Raw genomic sequence first — 23,182 nt, 5'->3', positions numbered from 1 at the left:
CAGCAGATAGGTGCAGTGGGAGCTCAGGGACTGAGGGAGAACCTGGAGGTGCTCACGGGGAACTGGTTCCCTGCATGCAGAGCCTGGTAGTGCAAGCAGGGAGCAGTGGTGCAGGGGCTGTGCTGTATGAAATAAGCAATGTGCTTTGCACTGACCCCATTTAAGAGCATACCAGCAAGGTATCTGGGGCTAGAAACCCTTCCTCGACTCTCTCTTTTATTCCAATTCCTCTCATGTCTTTATTCTATGCTATTTGCTGTGCATGGAAAGCCCCCGTGATCCCCGTTCACCCACCCTGGTGTGCATGTGCACGACTCGTCTGCCTTTGTTGTGACTCTCCTTTTAAACCAAGCCTTCGGGTTTCTCGGGGCAGAGACCTCGTGTCGTTCAGGAATTTCTCCGGAGCACTTCAGGGTGCCCTTGCAATTTGCAGAGGAGGTTCCCCAGGTGGCATTTCTGTAGGGTGAGTTATGGGAGCCTCCTTTCTGAGCCTGCTGATGACTGGGAATGGGTCATTTGGTGACCAGGACAAGATGACCCATTCTGGTGTTGAAGCCAGGCCTGCTTTGAGGGACAGAGGTCGGGCTGGGTTTGCTCCTGAGGCCTTTTCCAACCTAAATGATGCTATGACTGTTCTGTAGCTGCCTTCCTTCCTGCTGCTCCCAGGCTGTTGTAAAATGCCTGTGGTTAGGTGGCGATGGCGAGGGGACCTGAAAAGAGGCAGACCACTGCTTTGAACCCGTATGGAGACTGCAGTGACGGCACAGCCCTGGCATCCAGCCCCCATAGCCCGTCCTCCCGCGCTGCTAACGCCGTGCTACATCCTCCTGCTCTGTCCCTGCCTCCCGGCCTTACTCTGCTGGCACATAGGTGCATGGTGTGCCTACATCCACAGCTTTTCGTCAGCCTGTTGTGTGTGTTGTTTGTTTTTTTTTGTTATAGCAGGGGATTTGGTTCTTTGAGGAGCACTGCTGTATTAAGCGAGCAAGCGGTAATTCAGCTGATGCAGCAGAAGCCCTGGTGGGAATTTCAGCCTGCTTATTAGGTGCTTGCAGGTTTTTTTCTCCAAGCAAGTCAAGCCATCCCCACGCATTAAACCTGTCCCTGCTTCAATTACACACCTCCCCTTGAAACCCAGCCTCTGCTGGGTAAATCCAAGCCATCTTTGCTCCAAACACCAAGGGTCCCTCACTCTCCAGAGCCTTCCATTGACATGCAGCATCCCCAACTGTTCTCACCTCGCCACCGACAACCCCCGAGCTTGTGATGGCAGCCTGGTCCTGCTCAAGCCGTATCTCGAGTGGAGTTATTCATGCCATCTCCCTCAGCTTGGCCGCGAGCCCTGCATGGGGAGCAGGCAGGCGCATCCCCAGCCTCGCTTGGCACCGGCGGCTGCTGAGCGGAGAGCTGGTGAGGAGAGGGTGCCAGCACTGCTGATGGGCAAGCTGGCCTGTGGAAAATATGTTCACTGCATGTACGTGGGGCAGGAAAGCCGAGCAGTGAATGGCCATCCCCATCTAACACCCCATCTAATGCTCAGTGGACCCTGTAGGGATGTCCCAGGTGGCGCTCCGAATTATTCTGTGGGGTGCTAGAAGGTCAGAGCACCTCCAGCACACCCAGTGAAGTTGACTGATGGGAGAAAAAAAAAAAAAAAAAAAAAGAGGGGGGAAAAAAAGAATGCAAATCTCTGACCGGGCAGAATCTCCCTAGACACATCCTTTTGTCGAGCATTTGCATTGTACCATTAAAAATAGATCGGTGCATTCTCCGCTTGCTTGCTGAATGCTGATGCCTGTAATTCTGTGTCATCCTCGCAATCCCTCCTGCTTTGAGCTTGGCTGCCTCTTTGTCTGGCACCTGAGCAGGGTTCATTCAGCAGTAACTGATACAGAGATAAGTGCGAGCTCCGCTGGAGTCGTGCCGGGCGGGTGGGAAGGTGAGGAGGGCTGAGCTGGTGGCACCTCGCTGGGGTCAGCCCTCCGGGGACAAGGCTGGGTGTGCTCACACACGCTTACAGTCATGGGGCCCCCACCAGTGACCAGTTGGGCCTTCTGGTGTGGAAGCTGGCAGGAGGATGGGGAAGCTCTGGGTTTATGTCCTGATGCATCACTTTATTTATTTATTCATTCTGAAACTGAGAAAATCCCATGGTATGTGATGCCACAGTGCCCAGCTAACAGGCTGGCCTGTGGGACTTCTTGCACAAGGAGCTGTAGGGGCTGCGGGGCAGCGTGGTCAATAGGCTCGTGCTTGTCTGGTGTGGTGAGGATGGAGGGAGAGCTGCCAAACCCTTTGTCTGACCCCTGTGTCACCTCAGATTAACCAAACGAAACCAGCTGGTGACAAACCACAGCCCCCAGGGCAGGAGGAGGGAGTGGGGTAGGGATGCCAGCTTGGTCCTTGCCTGTCCGGGGTGTCTTTTCTCAATAAAGGTAATCCTTTGCAACCCCAAGCGGGTGCTTTCTCATTGTGTCTTGACAAGAGGTAGAGCCCCAGCTGACAAGTGCTAATTCATCCCAAACAATTCAGCTATTGTGTGCATGTAGGAAATTCAGCAAGCCTTGGGCCAGGTCAGGAAAGCCTTGCAAAGCACGTGTTACCGCCCTGGTGGATGTGTCACCCCACAGAAAATCAGCGTTTCGGTTGAATTTTGGGTCTCCTAAGAAGAGACAGAGTTTCAGTGGGCACAGAGTGGCATAGCTGCTGATGTTTTGACCTGCTGCCTTGAAGAACCACAGCCCGACCTTGTCTTTCTTCCCCTCAGCACGTAGGGGTCGTGGGAAATAGTGGGAAGCCTTTCCCCAGGAAACCCAACCTGCATCCAGCAGGTATTTATGATGTCTGCTGTCCTGGGAGAAGGCAGCCGGACCAGCCCTCCTGAAGCATCCAGCTGCATACCTTTCTGGGCTGCCTCGGTCCGTTCCTATTGCAAAAAGGCAAACAAGCTACTGGAGATCCCAAGATAAGCCCACAGAGTGGTCTCTGCTGGCCTTATCCAGCAGAGATGCAGCAGAAGTGGGAATATCAGACGGTGGGGATCGAGGGCCCTTAAATCATCACTGTGTCTGGGTTCCCCTCGTCCTACACCTCATGTCCTCCTCCTTCCAGCCTGCCGTGACACATGCCAGGCTGCTCAAAGGGGAAGGTGCTTTCGGCTCTGAGGCGTGAGCCTGGCCGCCTCTCGGCTTGGCAGGAGGAGGGTGGAAATGGGATAGCTTTGGTATTAGAAAGCAACATGCCTGGGCACTCCGTCCTCAGCGCGGGCAAATGGCTGGCTGGGCAGGGATAACCTTCGGTCCTGGCTTTTGTGGGCTTTAAAATGGAAGCTTGTGCTTATGCTATGGGGGAAAAACATATAAATGATCTTAAAAGTACGAGTTCAGGAGGAGGAGATGGTGGCTTTGTCACCTAGACTCGGGCAGTTTAGCCTGCTGTGCTTCCCCGTTGGCTTTTCCTGACCCAACGGCACTCAGATCTCCAGAAATCATTCTGGGAGCAGAACCCAAGCCCACCCAGGATTGCTGGTGCAACCTTCAGCCACCTCCTCCGATGGAGGAGCTCCTTCCCTCCAGCATCCTCCGCGCAGAGGCTGCCCCTTCCCAACGCTGCTCTGCACGGAGGGGTTGTGCGGGGGCTCTCCTCCGGGGAGGGCCTCCTGGCTTGGGGAGAAGGTGCCCGTGGTGTGTCAGAAGTGGAGAATGGGGAAGCGAGATGAGCATCGATGAGGCTGTGTGGTGCTGGTCTGTTCTGGGAAAGCCCCTGTGGGTCTCGGAGGGTGAGAACAGGGCAGCAGCCATGGAGGGGCAACCTGGTGCTGCCTTCTCATCTTCGTGCTCCTGGGGGTCACAAAATGTCCTTCCTCCCACCCTTTAGCTTCTCCAGGGAGAGGTGGGCAAGCAGACTTTGTGTCTGGCTTAGTGAATGTGGTTAATGGTGTTTTTTAACCTCGTTTGGAGGAGGAGGAGGAAAAAAACACTCCATTTTCCCATCTCCAGCAGAGAAATCTTTTGTGCTGCTTTTTAAAGGGATCTTGATCAGCTGCTAAGGGATTGGCAGCAGTTACATCACTTCCAATGCGGCTACTGCAGGCACCTCACGGCTTCGTCCTGCAGCCACCCCGGGGGACCATTTGTGCTCCAAATCCCCCTCCGTGGGAGAAATCCCGCACCCCTTGCTAGGAGGGAGAGGCAGCTGAGTCGTTCGGGATGCGCTGTGAGCAGCAGAAGGGGGTCAGTAGATGGGCTTAGAAGCAGATGGGATGGAGCAAGGGGAGGCACCCCGGGGTTTCCTAAAGGCTGGTCCTGCCCCGTCCCGCTGAGCTGGAGGCACGCGGAGCGAGCATCCCTCTGGGGCTGGGATGGAGCCGAAGGCACCGCGGTGGCATCGCCTCGGGCCGGAGCCGCAGCCGTTGCCTGGCAGCTGCGGGTTTCCAGGGAAACCAGAGGTGCTAACTTGTTAATGAGCCCCGCGTCCCTGATTGCTGCTGCGAAATAATAATAATTAGCCGTAGGCCCGTGATTTAGGAATCCCTCAAACGGCACGAGCCTGCCGAGGGGAGCTCGCTAAGTGCCGAAGGACTTGGAAGAAATAGGGATGGGGATGGAGAAGGGGTGGAGAGCTTGGCAGAGATGCCATGTTTCACGCTGGAAACAGGTTTGAGAAGGGTTTGGGTTGGAATTGAGCTTAAATCCCACCCAGTCCCAAGCCCCCGCCACAGGCAGGACCCCTCCCACCAGCCCAGGCTGCCCCCAGCCCCATCCAGCCTGGCCTTGGGCACCTCCAGGCATGGGGCACCCACAGCTCCTCGGGAGGTTGATGGGCTCAGAGCTGCCTGTCCCCAGGGTTGCTGCCTTAGCTCTGTGCTCAGGCATGTGTGGGTGCCTCTTCCAGCACCCCCACTGCCAGATTTGCCCCTTCCCACATCTTCACCTCTGCGCAGCCTGGCTCATGAGGCAAATCGCAGCACCTCCAGGTCCTCCACCAGCAGCCAGCCCTATCCTACTTCTGCTCTTCAGCTCCTTCATTTTGCAAGTTCTCCATTACTAGAAGCAGGTCTTGGTCTCCAAAATACCTTGGGAGATGAACAGCAGTGCATCTGAGGTCCTTTGCTGTGTGTCCCCTGCAGGCTGGGAAACACCACTGTGGCTGTTCTCCTGTTTTGTTTTGTTTTGTTTTCCTTTTCCTCTTCATCTTGGTCAAGTCTGCCCATATTTATTTTGAATGGAAACAGGAAAACAGCAGCAGAAAGAAGTGGGAAAGGGCTAGGAGAAGAGGAAAGTATGGAGTAGGAGGAAGCTAGGAGCTCCTGAACAGGACCATGAGTGGAGGGTAGAGATCTCCAGGACACAGCTACGAGCTTGGTGAGACGAGTAGACGCACCGGTTGGTGAGGTTTATGGTTGCTTCAGAAATGTGCTGGCCTTCCTGTTAACATCTCTGGTACAAGAGAAACCAGATCCATGCCCATCCCGTAACCACGTACCTCTGCCGGGGCTTTGTGCAAGAGAAGTAATTGAGGAAGTGGCCTCCCCCTTGTGACTGCTGGGCCAGCGCAGGGCCAAGCTCCCATGGTCCGTCCTGCCACGGGGACAGACCTAGGTCAGGGTGTGTTTGGGGTTTTCTTCCTTCTGGCTGACCAGAAGAGGATGGAAGAGGATGGAGAGGGCGTTTGCCCTTAGCCCGGCTCACAGCACCTATCTGTGCCAAGCTCCTGATGGCACCCTTCACAAAGCACGTGTGTCCATGGAGGTAGCAGCAGGGACGGAGTGCCGGTGGTTGCCCAGGCTGGGTGTTGGGCTCTCTGCCCGTCCTTCCATCCAGCTTGGCCCCTCCTGCCTGGCTGTCCCCATTCAGCTAAGCCTTGCGCCCATCTCCCTCATTACAGGCACTCCAGGGAGAGGTGGGATTAAAGGATTATGGTAATGTTCTTCGGGAACACTCAAGAAGATTAAGATGGCTTTAATAAACTGATAAGCGAGGGACACAGCTACACTTCTGAAACCCCAATTTAGGTCCCAGGTTAACCTTTTCCCCTGTGCTGGAGACAAGTCCCTGGTCACCGTGGTGGGGTGGCAGGAGACCTCTTACTTCGTGGTGCTCCCTGTCCGTGCCTCCTCCTTTCCAATCCCTTGGCATTTGCATTAGGGTTGGCCTACAAGAGGGCGACATATGAGCTCAGGACCCGGTTCCTTCTCAATCTTGGGTCTACCACCAAGGTTACAGCTGCCTAAGACCACGCTCTGTTGGACATCTCCCTCCAAAGGCTCCAGGAAGGGGAAGCAGCATGGGCCTGCCTGGCCATGCCTCCCTCCGCATCTCCCTGCTGGAGCTGGCTGTCAGAGCAGGCTCACTTGTGTCGCCTGTCTCTGCCACCAGCTCTAACTGGCCATGCTGGAGCAGACGGACATCTGTCCAGATGTTTGGGTGGCTGTCAGCAGAGGTGGGGAACCTCTTGTGCCTTCCCTGACTTCACCCCCCCCTGCGCTCCTGGTCACCTGTCAGAACTCGGTGTGTGGAAAGCCTCTTCCAAACAGGCTTCTCCCAGAGCAGTTGGGAGATCCAGGATCTTCTGGCTTTCCCAAGCCCCTCTAATTGTGTCTGACCCCCCCAAGGTTCACCCTGGCTCGTTATCTGTGGAGCAGATACCCTGTTATCTCGCAGACACTGTGCGATGTGTCCGATGCATCGGATCACTCCTTCCTCCCACTTCAGCCTCTCATTCTGATCCCTCTGCCCCAGCATTATCCCCAGCTTTTTGTCTGTCGCCTCCCTCCGCTCCCTTTTATTTCTTGGATGTAATTGGAAGAGCTGAGAAGAATTCGCAGCCTGCTGTCCTGATGGGGATGGGAAGCAGAAAGCGATTTGGGGAGTGGGGTGTGAAAGAAAGACGGAGGGGAAAAGCTGGCTAATTTGCATCCTTTCTGAGTGCCCTGGCTCTATAGCCAAGGTACAGCAGGGGGTCTTCTGGCAAGGCGGCAGCAACGTAATGAGGTGTGTCATATCCCAGCAGGAGCCAGCCTCTCTCCCCCTATCACCCCCTAATTAGAACTGTTTCAATTTTTAAGCCCCCCCTGGAGGAGTGCTGCAGGGAGGGGAGAGGCGAGGGGGGACCGCGAGCCGCCTGCCGTGGGGCCGGGGACAGCGGCACCGCCGTGCAACGGGGCTGCGAAGGGCTTTGTGCCAGGAGGGGCTGGCGCTGTCGCAGCATTTAGGGGATTTTTTTCCCCCTTAAGTTGAATAGATGTGCTAACAGCATGCGTGTGATGCGGGGACATCTACCCCCTGCTTTGGGGAGCTGCCCAGGGATGTGGCGGGGCTGCTAATGCCAGGGCTGTGGGCTAGAGACCTGTGGATGCTGAAGCCCCCATCCTCGTATTCTGCAGCCCCATGTCCTGTCCCTGCGAGCTGGCTGAGTCCTCCAGGTCTGGTGATGGGGAGCAGAGGTCCCTGTCATTTCACCCAGAGATATGGTGCAGTAGAAATGAGCATTGTGCTTGGTGTAAGGACCTTTTGTTTCCTTGGTGTAAAAGTTCTCATGAGGCTGAGGCATGCAGCACCTTTCCCTGTACACGTGGGACAGCACCAGGCACCGTGCAGCCTTGTTGCTGCAGCACCGTGCCCTCCCCAAGCGTCTCTGTGGCCTCCTTTGGGGCCTGCACCATGAGGGCTAACAGTGTGGGAGCTTCTACGAGCTGCTGGCTTACCTAGATCAGGGTGCCTCATAAGCCTTCTGCAGTTCATAGACCAAATCCTGGCCCTGCAGAAGTCAATGAAGGTCTTTACGCTGGCCTTTTCAGGCACGGTAGTCATAGTCCTAATTCAGATGCATTAAAGCTCCCATGCAACAGCTTGTGGGTTCGCTCTAAAACACCGTCTGGCAGGAACAAGAGGAGCCTGGTAATAGCCCTGCTTATTTTCTGAATGGCCGCCGCAGCATTAAAACCTAATGCCATTAAAACAGGCCTGCAATGACGTGTGCCATTAAAACCTAAGGACTGCCAAAAGGTGCCTGTGCGAGGAGCTGCTCTGCAGGTGCTGTGACCCGAGGGGCTCCCAAGTTGTGAGGTGCACTGGGAGGGTGAACAGGGAGCGGGCACGGGTGGCTTCTCCCAGCAGAAGACACCAAGGTCCCCTGAAGAGCCCTGAGCCTCAGGGAAAATCAGGGAAAAGGCTGCTCCCTGCCTGTTAAATCTGACATGGCTCCCAGAAGCTATTAGACAAATTCTTGGAGGAAAGCTCCACCGAGGGCTATTAAACCTAAAGTTATGCCTGGGAAGTGTGCCTGCACCCTTGTGCCCTCCTGAGGTCCTCCTCAAGGACTCAGCCCCAGGTGAGCACCTGGTTTTGCTGCCACCTGACCACCGTTTTCCCCCTTCCCTCTCCCTCCAGGTTCAGCACAATGAGTCGGCACCCTGGGCACTAGCAGCGTGAAGAGCCTGGGACGGGAGCTGCCCCGCTCGCACCTCACCCCATCACTGCTTCCCCTGGGGGAGACGGGTGCCAGCCCCTCCCTGCCCTCGCGCCCCTTGCCCCCGCTCGCCGCAGAGGGGACGGGCCCGGTATGGCCGGGGACAGGCTCCCACGCAAAGTGATGGATCCGAAGAAGCTGGCCAGCCTCCTGAGGAACGGGGCGGAGGGCACCCTGGTCATCGACAGCCGCTCCTTCGTGGAGTACAACTCCTGGCACGTCCTCAGCTCCGTCAACATCTGCTGCTCCAAGCTGGTCAAGAGGCGGCTCCAGCAGGACAAGGTCTCCATCACGGAGCTCATCCAGCCCGCCTCCAAGATGAAGGTACGGGGTCTGGCCCTCGCCTGTCCTTGTGGAAACCTCTCCCCCAGGAGAAAGATGCAGGGTGGGGGGATGCATTTCCATCCGGCCATGCCTGGCCCGTGTGACCCGCTCCTCCCTCCCTGCACCCTGTTACCTGCTGCCTTCCCTCTGGCACCCCGTCCACCCCACAGGGCTGTCCTCGGGGACCTGCTCGTTGCCCCCACCCCAGTGACACGGCACCCCCATCCTCAGGCCAGCATAACAGGTACGTCAGCCCCAGGGCTTGCCCTGCGCTGGCAAGCAGCCCCCCAAAGCCTTCCTGGAGCTGTAAGCTTAATCCCTTGCTAAAAACTCTTCCCCTCCCCTCTGTCATCTCTAACTCCATTCAGGGACATGTAATCCTCCTCCCTTGTGACGCCAGGAGCTCTTATCCGGTGTCATGGCATATTATCTCTCCCGGGCTCCTCTCTCTATCTCTCCTGGTTAAATAATAGAGGTGGCTCCGAGCCATGGCTGGCTGGCCGAAATAGTGCTGGGTGCCCCCGCGGTGGCTCGGGCAGGGTCCTGCCCTCCGTGGGTGACCAGGGGGAGGGTGGCCTGGCACCTCTCCCCTCCTGGCTCCCCAGGGACCCGTCACCCCATCCGCCACACGTCCCCAAAGTGCCACATCCCCTCCGCAGCACGCTTTTGGCAAGGGGACCCCCTGCCTCCCCCTGCCCCGCATTTTGGGGCACTGCACCCCTGCGGCAGCCTGCTCCTTTACCGATGTGCTCCTGCTTTTACCATTCCCCGGCATCCCCCCCCCTCACCCCGTCCCTGTAATTTTATGGCAAAACGAGGGTAATTCAGGCGATTAATCAAATGCTGGGCCCAGCTGGAGCCATCTGCGGCGTGTCCCCCCCCCGCCACCCCGCGAAGCCACCGCGGCCCGCATTGGCTGCCGGTGACATCACCCTGCCGGGATCAAGGAGCCGGGGAGGGGGGGCCCGGCCTCGCTCCAAGCTGCTCCAGCCATGGGGCTGGCCGCTTCGGAGGGGATTGCAGGGAGCGATTCCCCAGCGGCCTGAGCCCTTCGTCAATCCCCCGGGCGAATAAAGCAAAGAATAATCAGTTTTGGCGAGCCGGGAGCCGGTGCGGCGCAGCCGCCCTCCTCCCGGCCAGGGTCACCTCTGCAGTGGCCGCCGTCACGTGGAGCAGCAGCAGCAGCAGCAGCAGCAGCAATGCGACTTTGGGGTGAGGGGAGAAAGAGGAGGATGGGGAGCACCAAGAGTTAACGTCAGCTGATGCAGGCCCGCCTGCAGCGCTGCAGCTCGCAGCCGCAGAGATGCCGCAGCGGGCGGCAGCAGCTCCCAAAGGATGCTCCTGCGCCGGCACAGGTGGCTCCCACCCCGGCTCTGCCCTGCTAAGGGTTGTCCCCAACCTTCACGGTCACCTGGGGGCTGCCGGTGTCCCCGTGCAAAGAGCAGCCGCCTCCTCCCAGTCCTGCATCATTACGCAGCTCTCTGGGTACCACGCGGGGATGCTACACGAACCCCGTGGCAAGGGTGTTTTGGGGATGCTCAGCCCAGCAATTAATTAAGCTTCAGGGTGTTCTTATGAGGTTAAGCCAATTGCCCCGGGCAGCTGGGGGGAGAAGGAGGGGGATCATGGCCGTATGCTCAGCTGGCACAAAGTGGGGTGCTGGCTGTGGTTTGGGGTGTTCAAGCCTTTTGTGCCACTGTCCCCATGTGGAGGGTGGCAGGAGGCTGAGCGGTGGCAGTGGGAAGATGGAGACATGGGCATGTCCCCTGGGGCAAGAAGGCAGGTCAGGATCTGGGGAAAAACGTTCTGCTTTGGGCAATGTGGAGAGGGGGAGCCTTTATTTTCAGGGCTCGCCGGTGCACCTGCCGAAGGGTGATCAGCAAAGCGGTGGGGACGGGGGGGAACAGGGGCACGGCTGGTGCTGGGAGCAGATGGCAGGAAGGGTGACATCAGTGGCGCGATTGTCCGGCCCCATTATTCCTCCTGACGGGCCTCCCGCCCTCCTCCCGCTTCCTGCTCCCGGCCGGGGCTGCTGAGACAAAGGCGGCCGGGAGCACCGCGGAGCTGCCCAGAAGGAAGGGGCACTGCTGGCAGCCCACCTCGATGCACTCCCCTGTCGTTTGCACAGCCCAAAAAACCCCAGACCTGCACATCCCAGACCCCACCAGGCACTGGTCATGTTTTGCCCATTGCCTGGCAGGGCAGAGGGCAATGCAGGGCAGTTTTCCGTCCCAATGTGAAGGGAGGGCACCACTGGCAACCCTCCTGGGTGTGCTGCTTTGGGGCAGTGCTGCGGGATAACAGCAAGTCTTGGGCAAGGACCATTTGCTGGGAAAGAAGAAATAGGGAAAAAAATATATCACCCTTTCTTCTTTTGTCACAATCTGCCTTTCATCTGCCCTGGAAATGTGGGCACAGCTAAGCCACCTCTCCCCGAATCCTCTTGTGCACTGCTTCCCTGCTGGGCACAGAGATGCTGAACTCCATCTCTGCCCATGGACTGGGCTAGGGAACTGCAGCAGTAATGCATTTTCCAAAGGACTACTTTTATTTTATTCCCAGGAATTCCAATTATTACAGCAATAGTCACCCTCAGCACAAAAATGTGCTGTGCTACCTGCTCCATTTTTGTTTTTAAACCTTTCTCCCGCTATCGGCTGGAATAATTCAGTTCCTCGGTGCCGTTTCAGGGGAAGAGGTTGTGGGAAATTCCTGCTTGGGGGTTTATTTTGATTTCTGGAGGGAAATGCTGAGAAGCTCACTTTTTTAAGATCTCCTTGGAAAGTCTTCCCACATCTTGACCTGTTCTCACTTCCTGAAATGCAGCTGTCTCTGGGAATGGCTACAGCAGCGGCTAGAGGCATGACAACGGTCCACCAGGGCTGTGGGGACATTTATTTATTTACTGGAGGAGCCTGGCCCTGGAAGCAGCTGCCTTGCTCAAGGGAAAGCCGGGGCTTAGTCCTGAGCCATGTGCCCGGCTGCTCTGTATGTTTATGGAAGCCGTGTTATTTCAGTGGGGTGATTCACCGTGTTTTGAAACAAAATGGGGCTGTGATGTCCGGAGTAATTGGAATAATAAGAATACGTCACTCTTATCTTAGCCCAGATCACCTGGAGGGCTCAGAGCACTTTGCACAAGTGGCAGCATCCCTGCTTAGCAGCCAGGGAGCATGGAGCAGGCAGAGGCAGCACCAGGGTGTATCAAACCACCCGGTGCCCAAGACAAAATGTCCATAGGGAGATACCTCCAGGGGTGGTGATGAGCTCCCCAGCGATGTCCTGTGGGCTCCCCAAGGATGCTCCTGCAAGGCTTGGGGGCAGAGGCATGGGTGACTTGGTGGGACCATAGCACCTGAAGCAGAATCCTCTAGGTTGGAAAAGACCTTCAAGATCATCAAGTCCAAAGTAGCACCATCAAGGCCAGCTATGCCTCATGGCAAGCTGTGTGATCTTTCCAGATGCTGCATCCCACCAGCAGCCTTTCAGCATCCTTCCTTTCTTGTGCGCTCGGGCAGCAGAGGAGGAAAATGCTTGGGGATTGGACTTGATGATTGGACTTGGTGATGGTTGGACTTGATGATGTTGGTTGGACTTTATGATGATGTTTGGACTTGATGATGGTTGGACTTGATGTTGGTTGGACTTCATTATGATGGTTGGACTTCACATTGGTTGAACTTGATGACTGGATGATCTTGAAGGTCTTTTCCAACCGAGGTGATTCTAGGGTTGGATGAAATCCCTGCTGTCCCTGCTCCATCTGACCCATGGGAATGCCAGCACCACCACGTGTGACGTGCCACTAGAAAAAATGAACCCTTCTCAAGCAAAGTGTATTTCTTCAAGCCAATCTCTCCCCTCAGCCCGTTTCCGCAGCCCTTGCCCCACCAAGCAGGATATTTATTTTCTGCAGCCGGGCCACGCAAGGCCAGTGCTTGTTTGGCATTTACATCGAGTGAAACCTTATAACTTTAATAAGATGTAAACCGTGTCACACATATCTGCCGTTGCTCAGCAACCCTGCAGTAATGGCCAAAACAAAGCCTCCCCGTGTAGAGGGAACACTAAATCCTATTGTGGGATAATTCTGCTCGGCCAGAGCTGTTATCTCCCCTGCTTGCCCCTCTGGCTGGGGTGCGAGCCCCTGCTCAGCCCCTTCCTTGCCTCACTTCTGGGGAGATGCTTCAGGCTGGGTTTTCAGGACATTGTGCTGTGCTGGATGGCAGGAGCAGAGGTTTCCTTCGGATGAGATGTTCCTAAGGGTATGTCCTTGTCTGGTTCACCCCCAGGTGGCTTCCCTGGGTCACCTCTGCTGCTCATGAGGAGTTTCACCCACGCTAAGCTACCCTTATAGAAACAGCATGGCTTATTATTAATAATGTAAAGAATATCGATGACGCTTAGAGAAACGGCCGCTGATTTTACCCAGGGCACCTTAGGCAATTTAAAATTTATTTTAAAATTTTATTTTAAAATTCCCCCATCCTTTCCTCCTCCCTCTCCTCCTGCCGTTTCATTTTCTTCCCTCCCTTCATCCCGCTGACCTGCATGGCCAAGCTCGCTTCCCAGTGCCCCGTGAAGGCAGCGGTGACTTCCGAGGGCACGAGGCTGTCCTCAGCCCTGCGGTGAGTGGCCGCAATGAGCTCAGCTAAATCCGTGCATGCTGCGGTTTTATTGGGATGTAGCTCACATTTCATGGCAGGGAAGCACCTGCAGCAGGGTGTCAAAACAGCCCAGCTGCTGCCTCGCTGTGCCTTGGGCTGGATCTGCCTTGGGAAGATGTCTGCACATCTCTGGGTGCTGCGGAAACCTTCTCAAGGGATGGGGGGATTGATTCCGAGCGTTGCGTTTGTGGTTGCTTTAATATCTATAGTAACCCACGGGTGGTGAGATAGGGCATGCAAGTGATGGAGCAAAAGGAGGAGAGTGCTTATGAGTACTGCTGAGTTTGAGGAGTCCCATAACGAGGTTTCAGTCCCTGCTGATCAGGTATGCATGGGAAGGGTTGCGCTGATCACCACGATGGGAGGCAGCATCTCCAGCCCTCACATTTCAATGGGAGCACAGCATGTGGCAGTGCACTGCACCAGAAGGACTCCCCGTGCCCGCAGGGCTGGGCATTATCCAGCTGCTGGATCCCCCTGGCTTTCCAGCCGCTGCCCACCCCTCCCGCAGCGTGATGGACGTGTTTGCCATCCGTCAGGCTGCTCAGCGGGTGTGCCGAGCTCTGCCTCCCCAGGGTGGGGGCATGCGGTCCTGCTGGTTAAATAATGGAAAAGCAATGGTGAGTGCTGTGGGGCAGCAGTATTTTAGGTAGGGCACTCCAATTTGCTCACTGTTGGCATGGCTGCTGCAACTGGCGTTGGTGCTGAACTACCCATTTGTACCCACGGGGCAGTCTCAGCCATGTGGTACCCCAACCACTGGGGCTGTCCTCTGGCTGTGGTCAATGGAAATGCTCCATGGGCAGAAGCAAGTCCTCAGTTTCTCCAGCGCCCGTTTTTTTTGCCGTTCCCTGCAGGTGGAGGCAGAGGAGCACCAGGACGTGGTGGTCTATGACCAGAGCACGCGGGACGTGACCGGCTTGGCTGCCGACAGCTTCCTCTCCATCCTCCTGGGCAAGCTGGACAGCTGTTTCCACAGCGTCTCCATCCTCACAGGTAGGAGCAGAGCGGCTCAAGGGCAGGTCATGGTGACGATGATGGTGGTGGTGATGGTGGTGATGATTATGGTGTGATGGTGGTGCTGCTGGCACCAGCAGCGTTGTAGGGTGGTGGGCCCCATGGTGCATCCAGACTACATGTATTTCCCACAGCTGTCTGGGTCTCTGGGTTACCATTTACCGTTTCACTTGGTGCTTGTGCAATTATTCTGGATTTATGGTGTTGTGGCCATGCAGCATGTGTGATGAGCACATCACCTTGAAGGGAAAGTGAAAGCTGCTTTTAATTCCCAGCAGCTGGGCCAGCTGCTTGGCTGACTGTCCACCTCCCAGCTTCAAACTGGAGTTGTAATGGGGAGAGCAGAGAAATAATGGGAATAAAGCACCCAGGTCTGACAGGGTGAGGGTTTCAAAAGCAAGCAAGGGCTATGTGAAGTCATTATAAAGAGAACTAGCGTGGAGCTCTGCTGAGGCCACTGCTTGGGGAAGATGCTGTGAGCTTGCCCAAGGTCTTTGTGGCATAACCAAGGGCACAGCTTGGTGCACGATGCCGAAAAGGTGAAGGTAGATTGGGTCACTGGGACGGGTCAGAAAGCTGCCATTGCAGCGGACCTGAAAAGAACCCACACTCTGGTGTCTTGTTAGGATGGTGTCACCGTCACTGCCACCAGCGCCCAGCCCATGCAAGCAAACAAGCATCCTCATTTTTTGGCTACCATCTCCATCCTCCCCAGCTGCTGCACCAAAGAGCCCCAGGCAGGAGCATGTCTGCCTACACGAGGTGCTAGGTGATGTTTTAAAGCCCCCAATTAAAACCTGTTAACAGGTTTCTCAGCCCTTCCCTTCCACCCTGCCTTTCCCCTGCAGAAGTCCTCAAAGAGCCGCGTTCCCGGCTGGTAATTGCTGAGGTTTTGGCAAAGCCTCCCCTGCTCCTTGTGCCGCGGCATCGCGAGCCGCGCGGCCCGGAGCCTGCTAATGGGGAACGCAGGCTGCTAATGCGTGGAGAGAAAAAAAAAAAAAGGAACTGAAATGTAGCACACTGGGTCATGGCTGCTGAGTTTTATATGGAAATCATGACTCAAAAACACTGCTGAAAGCATCCAGAGGGAGGCTGGGCGCGCTTTCTGACACACGCAGTTTCCTCCTTCCTGTAATGTGGGCAGCAGCCGGGTTATTTTTGACCTGGGTTTGCGGCGCTTGGGAGGTCTGAGGAGAGGATGTGTACACGGGGCTGGATCCCGACCCCTTGCCAGGACCCTCCCTGCCTCGTGAGCACGGTGCGCCAGCCTGGGAGGGTTTGCGAGGACACCAGCACCCCACCAGGGCATCAGGTCCAAACTCAACCTGACCCATCCTGGCCCACGCACCTCATCCTGCCCAAGGTTGCTCCCAGTGCCGCCCTTTCTGCCCCGTTCCCTCCATGGCATCAGGTGTGATGTACGTGCACATGGAAGAACCCAGAAACCTCTTCATTGCTTTAGGTCCAATGCAAGCGGACTATGTATTTATGTGCTAACGAGCTGATCTCTGTCCCTCACTTCATGCTGTGGTTTTAGACCATTGGTGCAAATTTTGATGCTAAAAATCAACCTTAAGTTTGGTTTCACTCCTTTTCCGCATACAGATATTAGATCTGCTACCTACGAGCCTTCATTAACCCACAGAGGGGGTTCCCACTGCTAAAAGCTGCTGGGAACTGACTCCTGAGCATCCCCAGACCAGTGTGCCCACCCCAATCAGTCTCAAAACCGAGCCATTCAGGTCCCCATCTCACATCATCCCCAGCAGGGTCAGGACCTAGGAGTCCCAACAAGCCTGCTTTCAGCGCATCATTTTTTGTTTTCCATGCCTCAGTGTCCCCAAACTTCATGCTTGGCCCTTCTTGCTCGTTGCCACGTCATTTTTCAGATGAACCTGCCTCAGAGCAGCTGGTGGAGGCTGGAGGCTGGAGCCCGGGTTGCTGGTGGTGGCAGGAGCGAGGGCAGGGGCTCCTCAAGGGTTAACAACCCCAGAGCAGCAATTCCAGCGGGGCTCGGAAGGAGGAATCTGAGTCAATTATTCCCAGTCTTGCAAATCATCATCATCTCTCCCCCCCCTTACATTTTTTTTTTTAATTGTGTAAGTATAAATAGTGCTGCTTGCTGCCCTCCATCCGTGGGAGCAGAAAGCCTGTTGATTTATATGGTTTTCCTGACATCACATGAAGTGGTGGAAAACTGAATGGAGCCAACATTTTTCCTGCATTACGTAATGCCCCCTCCCTCCCTCCAGCCCAGCTTTGCTATTCCTTCAGGAGCCTGACTGTTCTTTAACCTTTGTTTATTTCAGCACAAACCCTTGCTTTTTTTTTTTTTTTGCTTTTTTTTTTTTTGCTTTGCTTTTTTTTTTTTTTTTTCCCTTTGCGAGCTCCCGCTTTGTTTTTATTAACAGCCATTATCTGTTTATGAAGCGGCAGCAGTCTGGCTCCATCGGCCACTGATGGCTCCAGCGATGCCAGCTCTTGTGCTGGAGCCCGGCCAGAGCCACGGCGCGGTGCTGAGCTGCCGGGTGCTGAGCATCCCCGGCTCCTCGCTGAATGGCAGCGAGCGGAGCCAAATCTCCCCGGCCTCCTCCGCAGCCGAGCGAAGCGGTGGGCGAGGGATGCTCCTCGGGATGATGCTGGGACCAAGCAGGACTCTGGGGATGGCGGTGCTTTTTGCTGCGCCGCTTAGCTGTGTGTGGCCACTGGTCCCAGTACGGAGCAAGGAGGAAACCGGTGGGGAGCCCTCGGAGGCTCACCTGGAGGGTGGGGGCAGTGCTGGTCCCACCGCACGGCGCAGGCTCTCTTCGGTCCAGGTTTATCCGTGCTTTATCCGTGCAGTGTCGCGCACCGACCTGAAACAGGCCCCTCGCTTGCTTTCCGAGCTCCAGTCATGAGCTTTTCATCTGGCTCGGGAGCGCGTGTGAGATCATCTTCAGCCCCCCGCCCCCCTCGCCGTTTGTACCAATTCTTCAAGGAATGTTTAAATTTTCCAGCCCTGTTCTTTCTAAATTTGGAGCGGCTGTTTACTCCCAGGATTCGGAAAGAATGTAACAATATCATCAGTGAGAAATCCCTCCCAGCCCTCCCCTCTCCATCCTCCTCCCGCCAGGCTCCTTGGCCATGCTGGCCCTGGCCCAGGTCTTCTCCAGCCCTGCGGTGCCGTGGCCAGGAACAGCGATGGCGTTTGGTTTCAACCTGTTGGTCTTCCCTGCTGGAGGAGGTCTCTTGAGGAACCTCTCCAGTGGAGCTAAAAGCTGTCAATGGGTGTCCAGTTTTTGCCCAAGGTTGGGGAGATGGCTCAACTGGGAGAAGCAGCTGGAAATTGGAAATTTTGGTGTCAGGGAGACAGTGGAGTTGGGAGCACGATGGGATGAGTTATATTGGAAACTCCATCTGCCTTTTGGTGAGGTCCCTCCTCTTCCTATGGGGTAAGCCCTGCCCTCCCCAGGGAGCTGGGGAGCAGAGAGGAGAGAAGGCTCATTCCCATCATCATCATCATCATCATCATCATCAAGACTGAAGGGCAACAGTGGCCACAGAGTTGTAACCATTCAGTGGGCTTGATCTGGAGGGGGGTGATCTCATTCACAAGCCTGGAGCAGTTATTTAGGAGACTTGAGAATCGGGGAATTTCAAGGGAATCTTCCAAAGCCAGGTGACTTCAGAGCAGATGAAAAAAGTAGTGAAAAAGAAAAGGGAATTTCCACTGCAAGAGTTGATCTGAGCTGTTCAGAACTGACTGGGCTCAGCGCTGGCTGGAATTACTCTAGGAACAAGGATGTGGGGGAAGATGATTAAAAAGAAAAGAAAAACACACTTTTTTTTCTTTTTTTTTTTCTTTTTTTTCTTTTTTCTGCGTAGGGACAGTCCTAAAAGGAGCTCAGAAAACATTGTCTAAAACCCAACGAAAAAAATACCCCAAACACCCATACTTTTGAGTTTAGCTCAGATGACAAAATGGGGCAGGAGCAGCTCCCTGCTGCGGGAAGTGCTTTGTTCCGTGCTAGCTGATGAATTTGGTCCTTGGGCTCCTGCAGAGCCTCTGCGGGGTACACAGGCCTGAGGATGCTCATGGAGGTGAAGTGGGAAGCTGTCTGTAACTGCCCAGATATTCAGAGGGATGCATGGAGAGTGTGGTCCGTGGGGGACCGTGGTGGCCAGGGCAGGACAGGGATGCTGCGGTGCTGGCTGCCTTTGGGATGCTGCTGCACTGCACTCTCGCCCTCCAGCCCCATCCCGGTGGGTACCGGTGTCCAGCCCTGGCCACCCAGCCCAGATGTGGCCCTGCATCCCTGCAGAGGGGCGAGGTGGCCTCTTCCCACCCCTCCACCATGGCTGGGAGATGCCTGCAAGGGTTTTGGCCCCAGAGGGACCAGCAGCTGCATCCCTGGGAGGGGTTAAGCTAGGTCACGTATGTGTGAGCTGATTGTATTCCAGACCTATGCTCTAAACCTCCCTGTTTAGCAACGCTGTCGTCAGACAACTTGTTTTCCCGATTCTATAATTACCCCGTGGAGCTTCCCTTCCCCCTCCCCGGCCGCGTTTTTAACAATCGGACCCAGAAAAGGCGAGCAAAATGGCACACGGGGATGGGGCAAAGGGAGGAGATGAGGGCCGTGGAAGAGCAGCCTGCCCGTTGCCAAGGCTTCAAAAGTCATCGTGTAATTTCATTTCCCATTTCTGGAAAGCAGGAGGGAGGGAGGAAGGAAACTTCCCCAGGAGGAGATCGCGATGGGCAGGAACCCATGCCCAGTTATGATTTCCTTCCTTTGGAGAAACCTGCCTCCCCTTTTCCTGAGGCCCTGGCCTCCCACGTGTGAAGGCTGGCGACCGCGATTCTGGCAAGGTCCTGGTGCGGGGTGGGGAGAGGAAACGCTGGCCACTGCCCAGGAGACCATAGGCAGGAGGGAACGGGGAGGAGCGCGCTGTCTGGGGAAAGGTGGCTGCAGGTAGCATCTCCACGTGGTTGACCACCTCCTCCTGGAGGTGCCATGCCCAGCTTCCTGACTGGGGCTGCCAGCAGCTCTGTGCAGAAAACTGGGTCCAAACACAACCTGAAGGCATCTGCCCGTACCAAAATAACTTGTGCCTTGGGCTTCTGCAAGCCTGAGTGAGTCAGTCCCCACCAGAGGCAACCAGAGGGGAGCAAGGGAAGGCAGATACATGCCTGTGGGCTACTGGGGGGTCAGGTTGAGGACGGCACTCCCAATGTCACCAGCTGCTTCCTGCATCACCCCCCCCCCCCCATGTGGTCTGATGGTTTCCACCCCAGAAGAGCTCCAAAAGCAATGGGTCACAGCCAAACTGCCCACCAGCATGGAGGTGCCAGTGGCAATGGTAATGGAGTTGGCAATGGAGATAGTGATGTAAATAGTGGTGGGGATGGCAATGGAGTTGGTGATGGAGATGATGATGGAAATGGTGATGGAGATGGCAATGGAGTTGGCTTTGGAGATGGCGATGGAGTTGGCTATGGAATTGGCTATGGAGATGATGATGGAGATGGAGATGGTGATAGAGTTGGTTATGGAGATGGTGATGGCAGTGGTGGCAGAAATGTCTCCACTGCTGTTGCCCAGCAGTAGCAAAGGCATCTCCAGCACCGTCAGCCGTCCACGCTGCCCACTAGCATCTCACGTTGCCCTCTTCACCCTCCACTGCGAGGACAGGGGTGGCAAACACGGGGCCACCACTGAGAGCGGTGGCACCCTGCGCACCCAGGGGAGCTGTGGCAGGAGCCACTCACCCAGTGTTGCTTTGGGGGGAACGTGGCTCCCCTCTCTCCCAGTCTCGCTGGAGCACGCTTTGAATTTTCCCCAACCTCTGCCCCACATCTGATAATCATCAAACCGTATTTGTTACAACAACAAGGCTCGTTAGGAGGCTGGCTCGTTAGGAGGCTGGCTCCGCGCGGGGTGGGAAGGCGGGCGGGGGGGAGGGGAGAGCTCTTAGTTAATGCCGATGACCTCATCTCATGTGATGTCATTCAAAGGAAAAACACTGAAGTCACTCACATATGGCTCAGCCTGGGCTTTTTCAGCCCGTAAAGCTGCAGATTTTCAAAGGCACAATGCGTGCCCCCCCGCCTCCTCCGCTTACTATAATCCTGAATGATTTTCTGGAGGCCTGGGCTCAGACCCATAAACTTGCAAGGAGCAGCGTGGAGGCATATTAAGGGGTCCCACAGGTGGAAAAAGGGGGTGTAAGTAATTCTCCCCCCCGTACACGTGCAGAGCAGAGCACTCACCAGCCCTCACCTGCTTCTGAAGTCGCCGTGCAGGGACAGACCCCAGTGCAATTGGGGAAGGCCATTCATAAATGCCTCCTCTTGCACTTTTGGTTGGGAGGATGCATCTCCTCCAACCCATGCTCTTGCTCCTCCAGGACCAGGCAGATAAGTCTGGGTGGGATGGAGCCATGAGCATCCCGTCGCAAGAACCTTTCCCCTCAGTTGTTGAGGCTCAAGGGTCTCCGGCTGTTTGGGACCACTCCAGGACTGGTGTCCACCATGAGTGCCACTCTTGGTGGAGACACCACCAAGGTCTGAGGATAGGGATGAGCTGACGGTCAGGTCCCAGGCTGTGTCCTGCACCATCTCCTGGTATACACCGGAGAAGTAGTTTTAACCTTTCTGCCTCAGTTTCCCCCTTGGTACAGAAGTGGGAGCATTTCCCTTCTTTGTGCTGGGGCTCAGAGCTGACCACCCCCATGGGACCACATTGTGTGGGGAAGGGCACAGCCATGGGGTGCCCATCACCTGTGGGGTCCCGCAGGGATGCTGAGGGGCAGCACAGCCACCCCGCTGGCACATCCCTTTTGTCACCAGCCCCAGCGCTTCCTCCCTCCAAGCCCCTGTCCCCAAATTAACCCATCGGGACCGAATCCAGCAGGACGCACGGGTCCTCCTGCAGCAGCTGGGGGTGGGAGGGGGGGGGAAGCGTGGCCGCATCCTGCCGCTCTCCATCAGCCTTTCCACCGGCCAGGGCGGGAGGGAAAAGAGCTGTTGTGCCTTTAAGCAGCGAGCAAAGCATATGTCAGGCGCGCAGCCCCTGAGTTATCCTGCGTGTCTGTGTGCTGAGTAAGGAATGCGGTTGCATGCCTGACCCGTTAGCTATGAGCCGCCGTGGTGGATGGATCAGCAGGGCTGCTGCTCATGTGCTGAGCTCATTCAGGCTGGAGCGGGAGCCGCACGCGCAGGGAGCCAGCGCAGAGCAGGCAGGGGAAGGGGCAAAGTCGTCCCCCCCCCTAGCCCCGCTCCTATCTTTTTAGTTTTTTTTTTTTCTTGTGTGGTTTTTTTTTTTTTCAATTTTTCCCCGAAAGCTGGCGCAGGGGGGAGGCTTTCGGTGCTTTGCTGCGGGGGCTGCTTTTTTGGCGAGGTGGCTTCGGGGTTTTTTTTGCCCGCCAGCTGTTGTTTTGCTAGGGCGAGAGGTGCCCCCGCGAGCCGCAGCCCAGCTGCCTGGATGCCTGTGGACGTAATGCTCGCCCCGGCCGAGGACCAGTTCTGGACAGACATGCACGAGGGGCAGATGAAGCTGAAAATAAGGGTGCGGAGGATGAAGGAGAGCAGGGACATGCGAGGTTTGTCAGCCGGCCGGCTCCTTTCCTTCCGATGGGGACGGAGGGGGAAGAGGGGGGACACGCAGCCTGTCCCCGCTTCGCCCGGGGGATGGAGAGCGGCTGATGGGGAGCGGAGCGCGATGGCTGCCCATACAAAGAGAGCAGGCGGCCGGCGAGCAGGGACGTGGAGGCGATCGGCGAGCGTTTGGAGGGGGCGAGAGCACGCACGTCCAGCCACGGGCGATGGGCAAGAGCCATTTGGGAGGCAGCTGGAGGCGAGCAGGATGCGGGCGCCGCGTCCGGGCACTGCGCGGTGCTGCTCCGTGGGCACCGGGGCAGGCTTTGCCATGTGGCACCTTCTTGGCAGGGCTCACCGAGGGTGCCGCATCCTCATCCCCGGAGGAGGGAACCGACGCGAGGGGAGCGCGCGGGGACGAGGATGGGCGAGGGCAGAGAGGTGTGCGAGGAGCAATTGAACAAAACGGCGCTGCGGCGCTGCAGCTGCCCGGCGGAGCCATTTCGCTTCACTAGCGCGATTGCTGCACGCCCGGCTGCAGAGGGACTGCGTTCAGACACGGGCTTGGCGGCGTTTTGCAGTGCCAGGGTGAAGGGCGAGCGGAGGAAGGAGATATTAAGTGGAGCAGCTTAAAAACACGCCGAGCCTGGGATGACCTAGATTACCGAATGGTTGAATCAAGAAACTTCCCCTCCATCACCACTTAAAATGGGAGCCTGCTAAAAGTGCCTGACAGGTTTTTGTGGCACGAACCACATAACCCAGTGATGGTGTCATTAGTAATAAGTCACTCCTGGAAATGACACATTTTCCTTTACTTAGAACGAGTAAGGCTGGTCCAAAGCAGACACAGTCACCAGAGGAAAATCAAGCCCAGCAGCTCTGGGAGCGTGTCTGTGTTTGTGTGGGTGGAGGGCTTCCTTTCTGCCATTTTTCCTTTTTTTTAAGGAAGTTCTCTGCTCGTTTGGGAGCAGGGAGAGGGACAGGCAGTGGGAGCAGGCAGGGTGGGGGTCTGGGACCGGTCCGTGAGGTCACCCCAAAGCTGCTGGGGGTGACGCTTTGGGAAATGGGGAATTCACGTGAATCAGGAGCAGGGCTGATTCATCGGCTCTCTCATCCCGACCGCTTG

General features: G+C 56.3%; 1 protein-coding gene across 3 annotated transcripts in view; it reads left to right on the top strand.

Moving 5' to 3' along the window:
- The window catches only part of DUSP8 (dual specificity phosphatase 8), a 40,067-nt gene that overhangs the window by 3,304 nt on the left and 13,581 nt on the right, over positions 1-23,182 (top strand). For 2 of the 3 annotated variants that reach the window (XM_038179910.2, XM_038179911.2), the window contains exons 2-3: positions 8,391-8,793; positions 14,318-14,456. In XM_038179910.2, coding sequence (XP_038035838.2) covers positions 8,563-8,793; positions 14,318-14,456 — 370 coding nt within the window. In that variant the 5' untranslated portion in view covers positions 8,391-8,562. Of the gene's footprint in view, positions 1-8,390; positions 8,794-14,317; positions 14,457-21,553; positions 22,059-23,182 lie in introns of those variants that run through there. The other variant, XM_038179912.2, reaches the window with a different exon arrangement.

The sequence above is a fragment of the Anas platyrhynchos genome, chromosome 5, assembly GCF_047663525.1.
Source record: "Anas platyrhynchos isolate ZD024472 breed Pekin duck chromosome 5, IASCAAS_PekinDuck_T2T, whole genome shotgun sequence".
Lineage (NCBI taxonomy): Eukaryota > Metazoa > Chordata > Aves > Anseriformes > Anatidae > Anas > Anas platyrhynchos.
The sequence above is the reverse complement of the archived record's forward strand: the minus strand, read 5'-3'. Positions and strand labels throughout refer to the sequence as shown.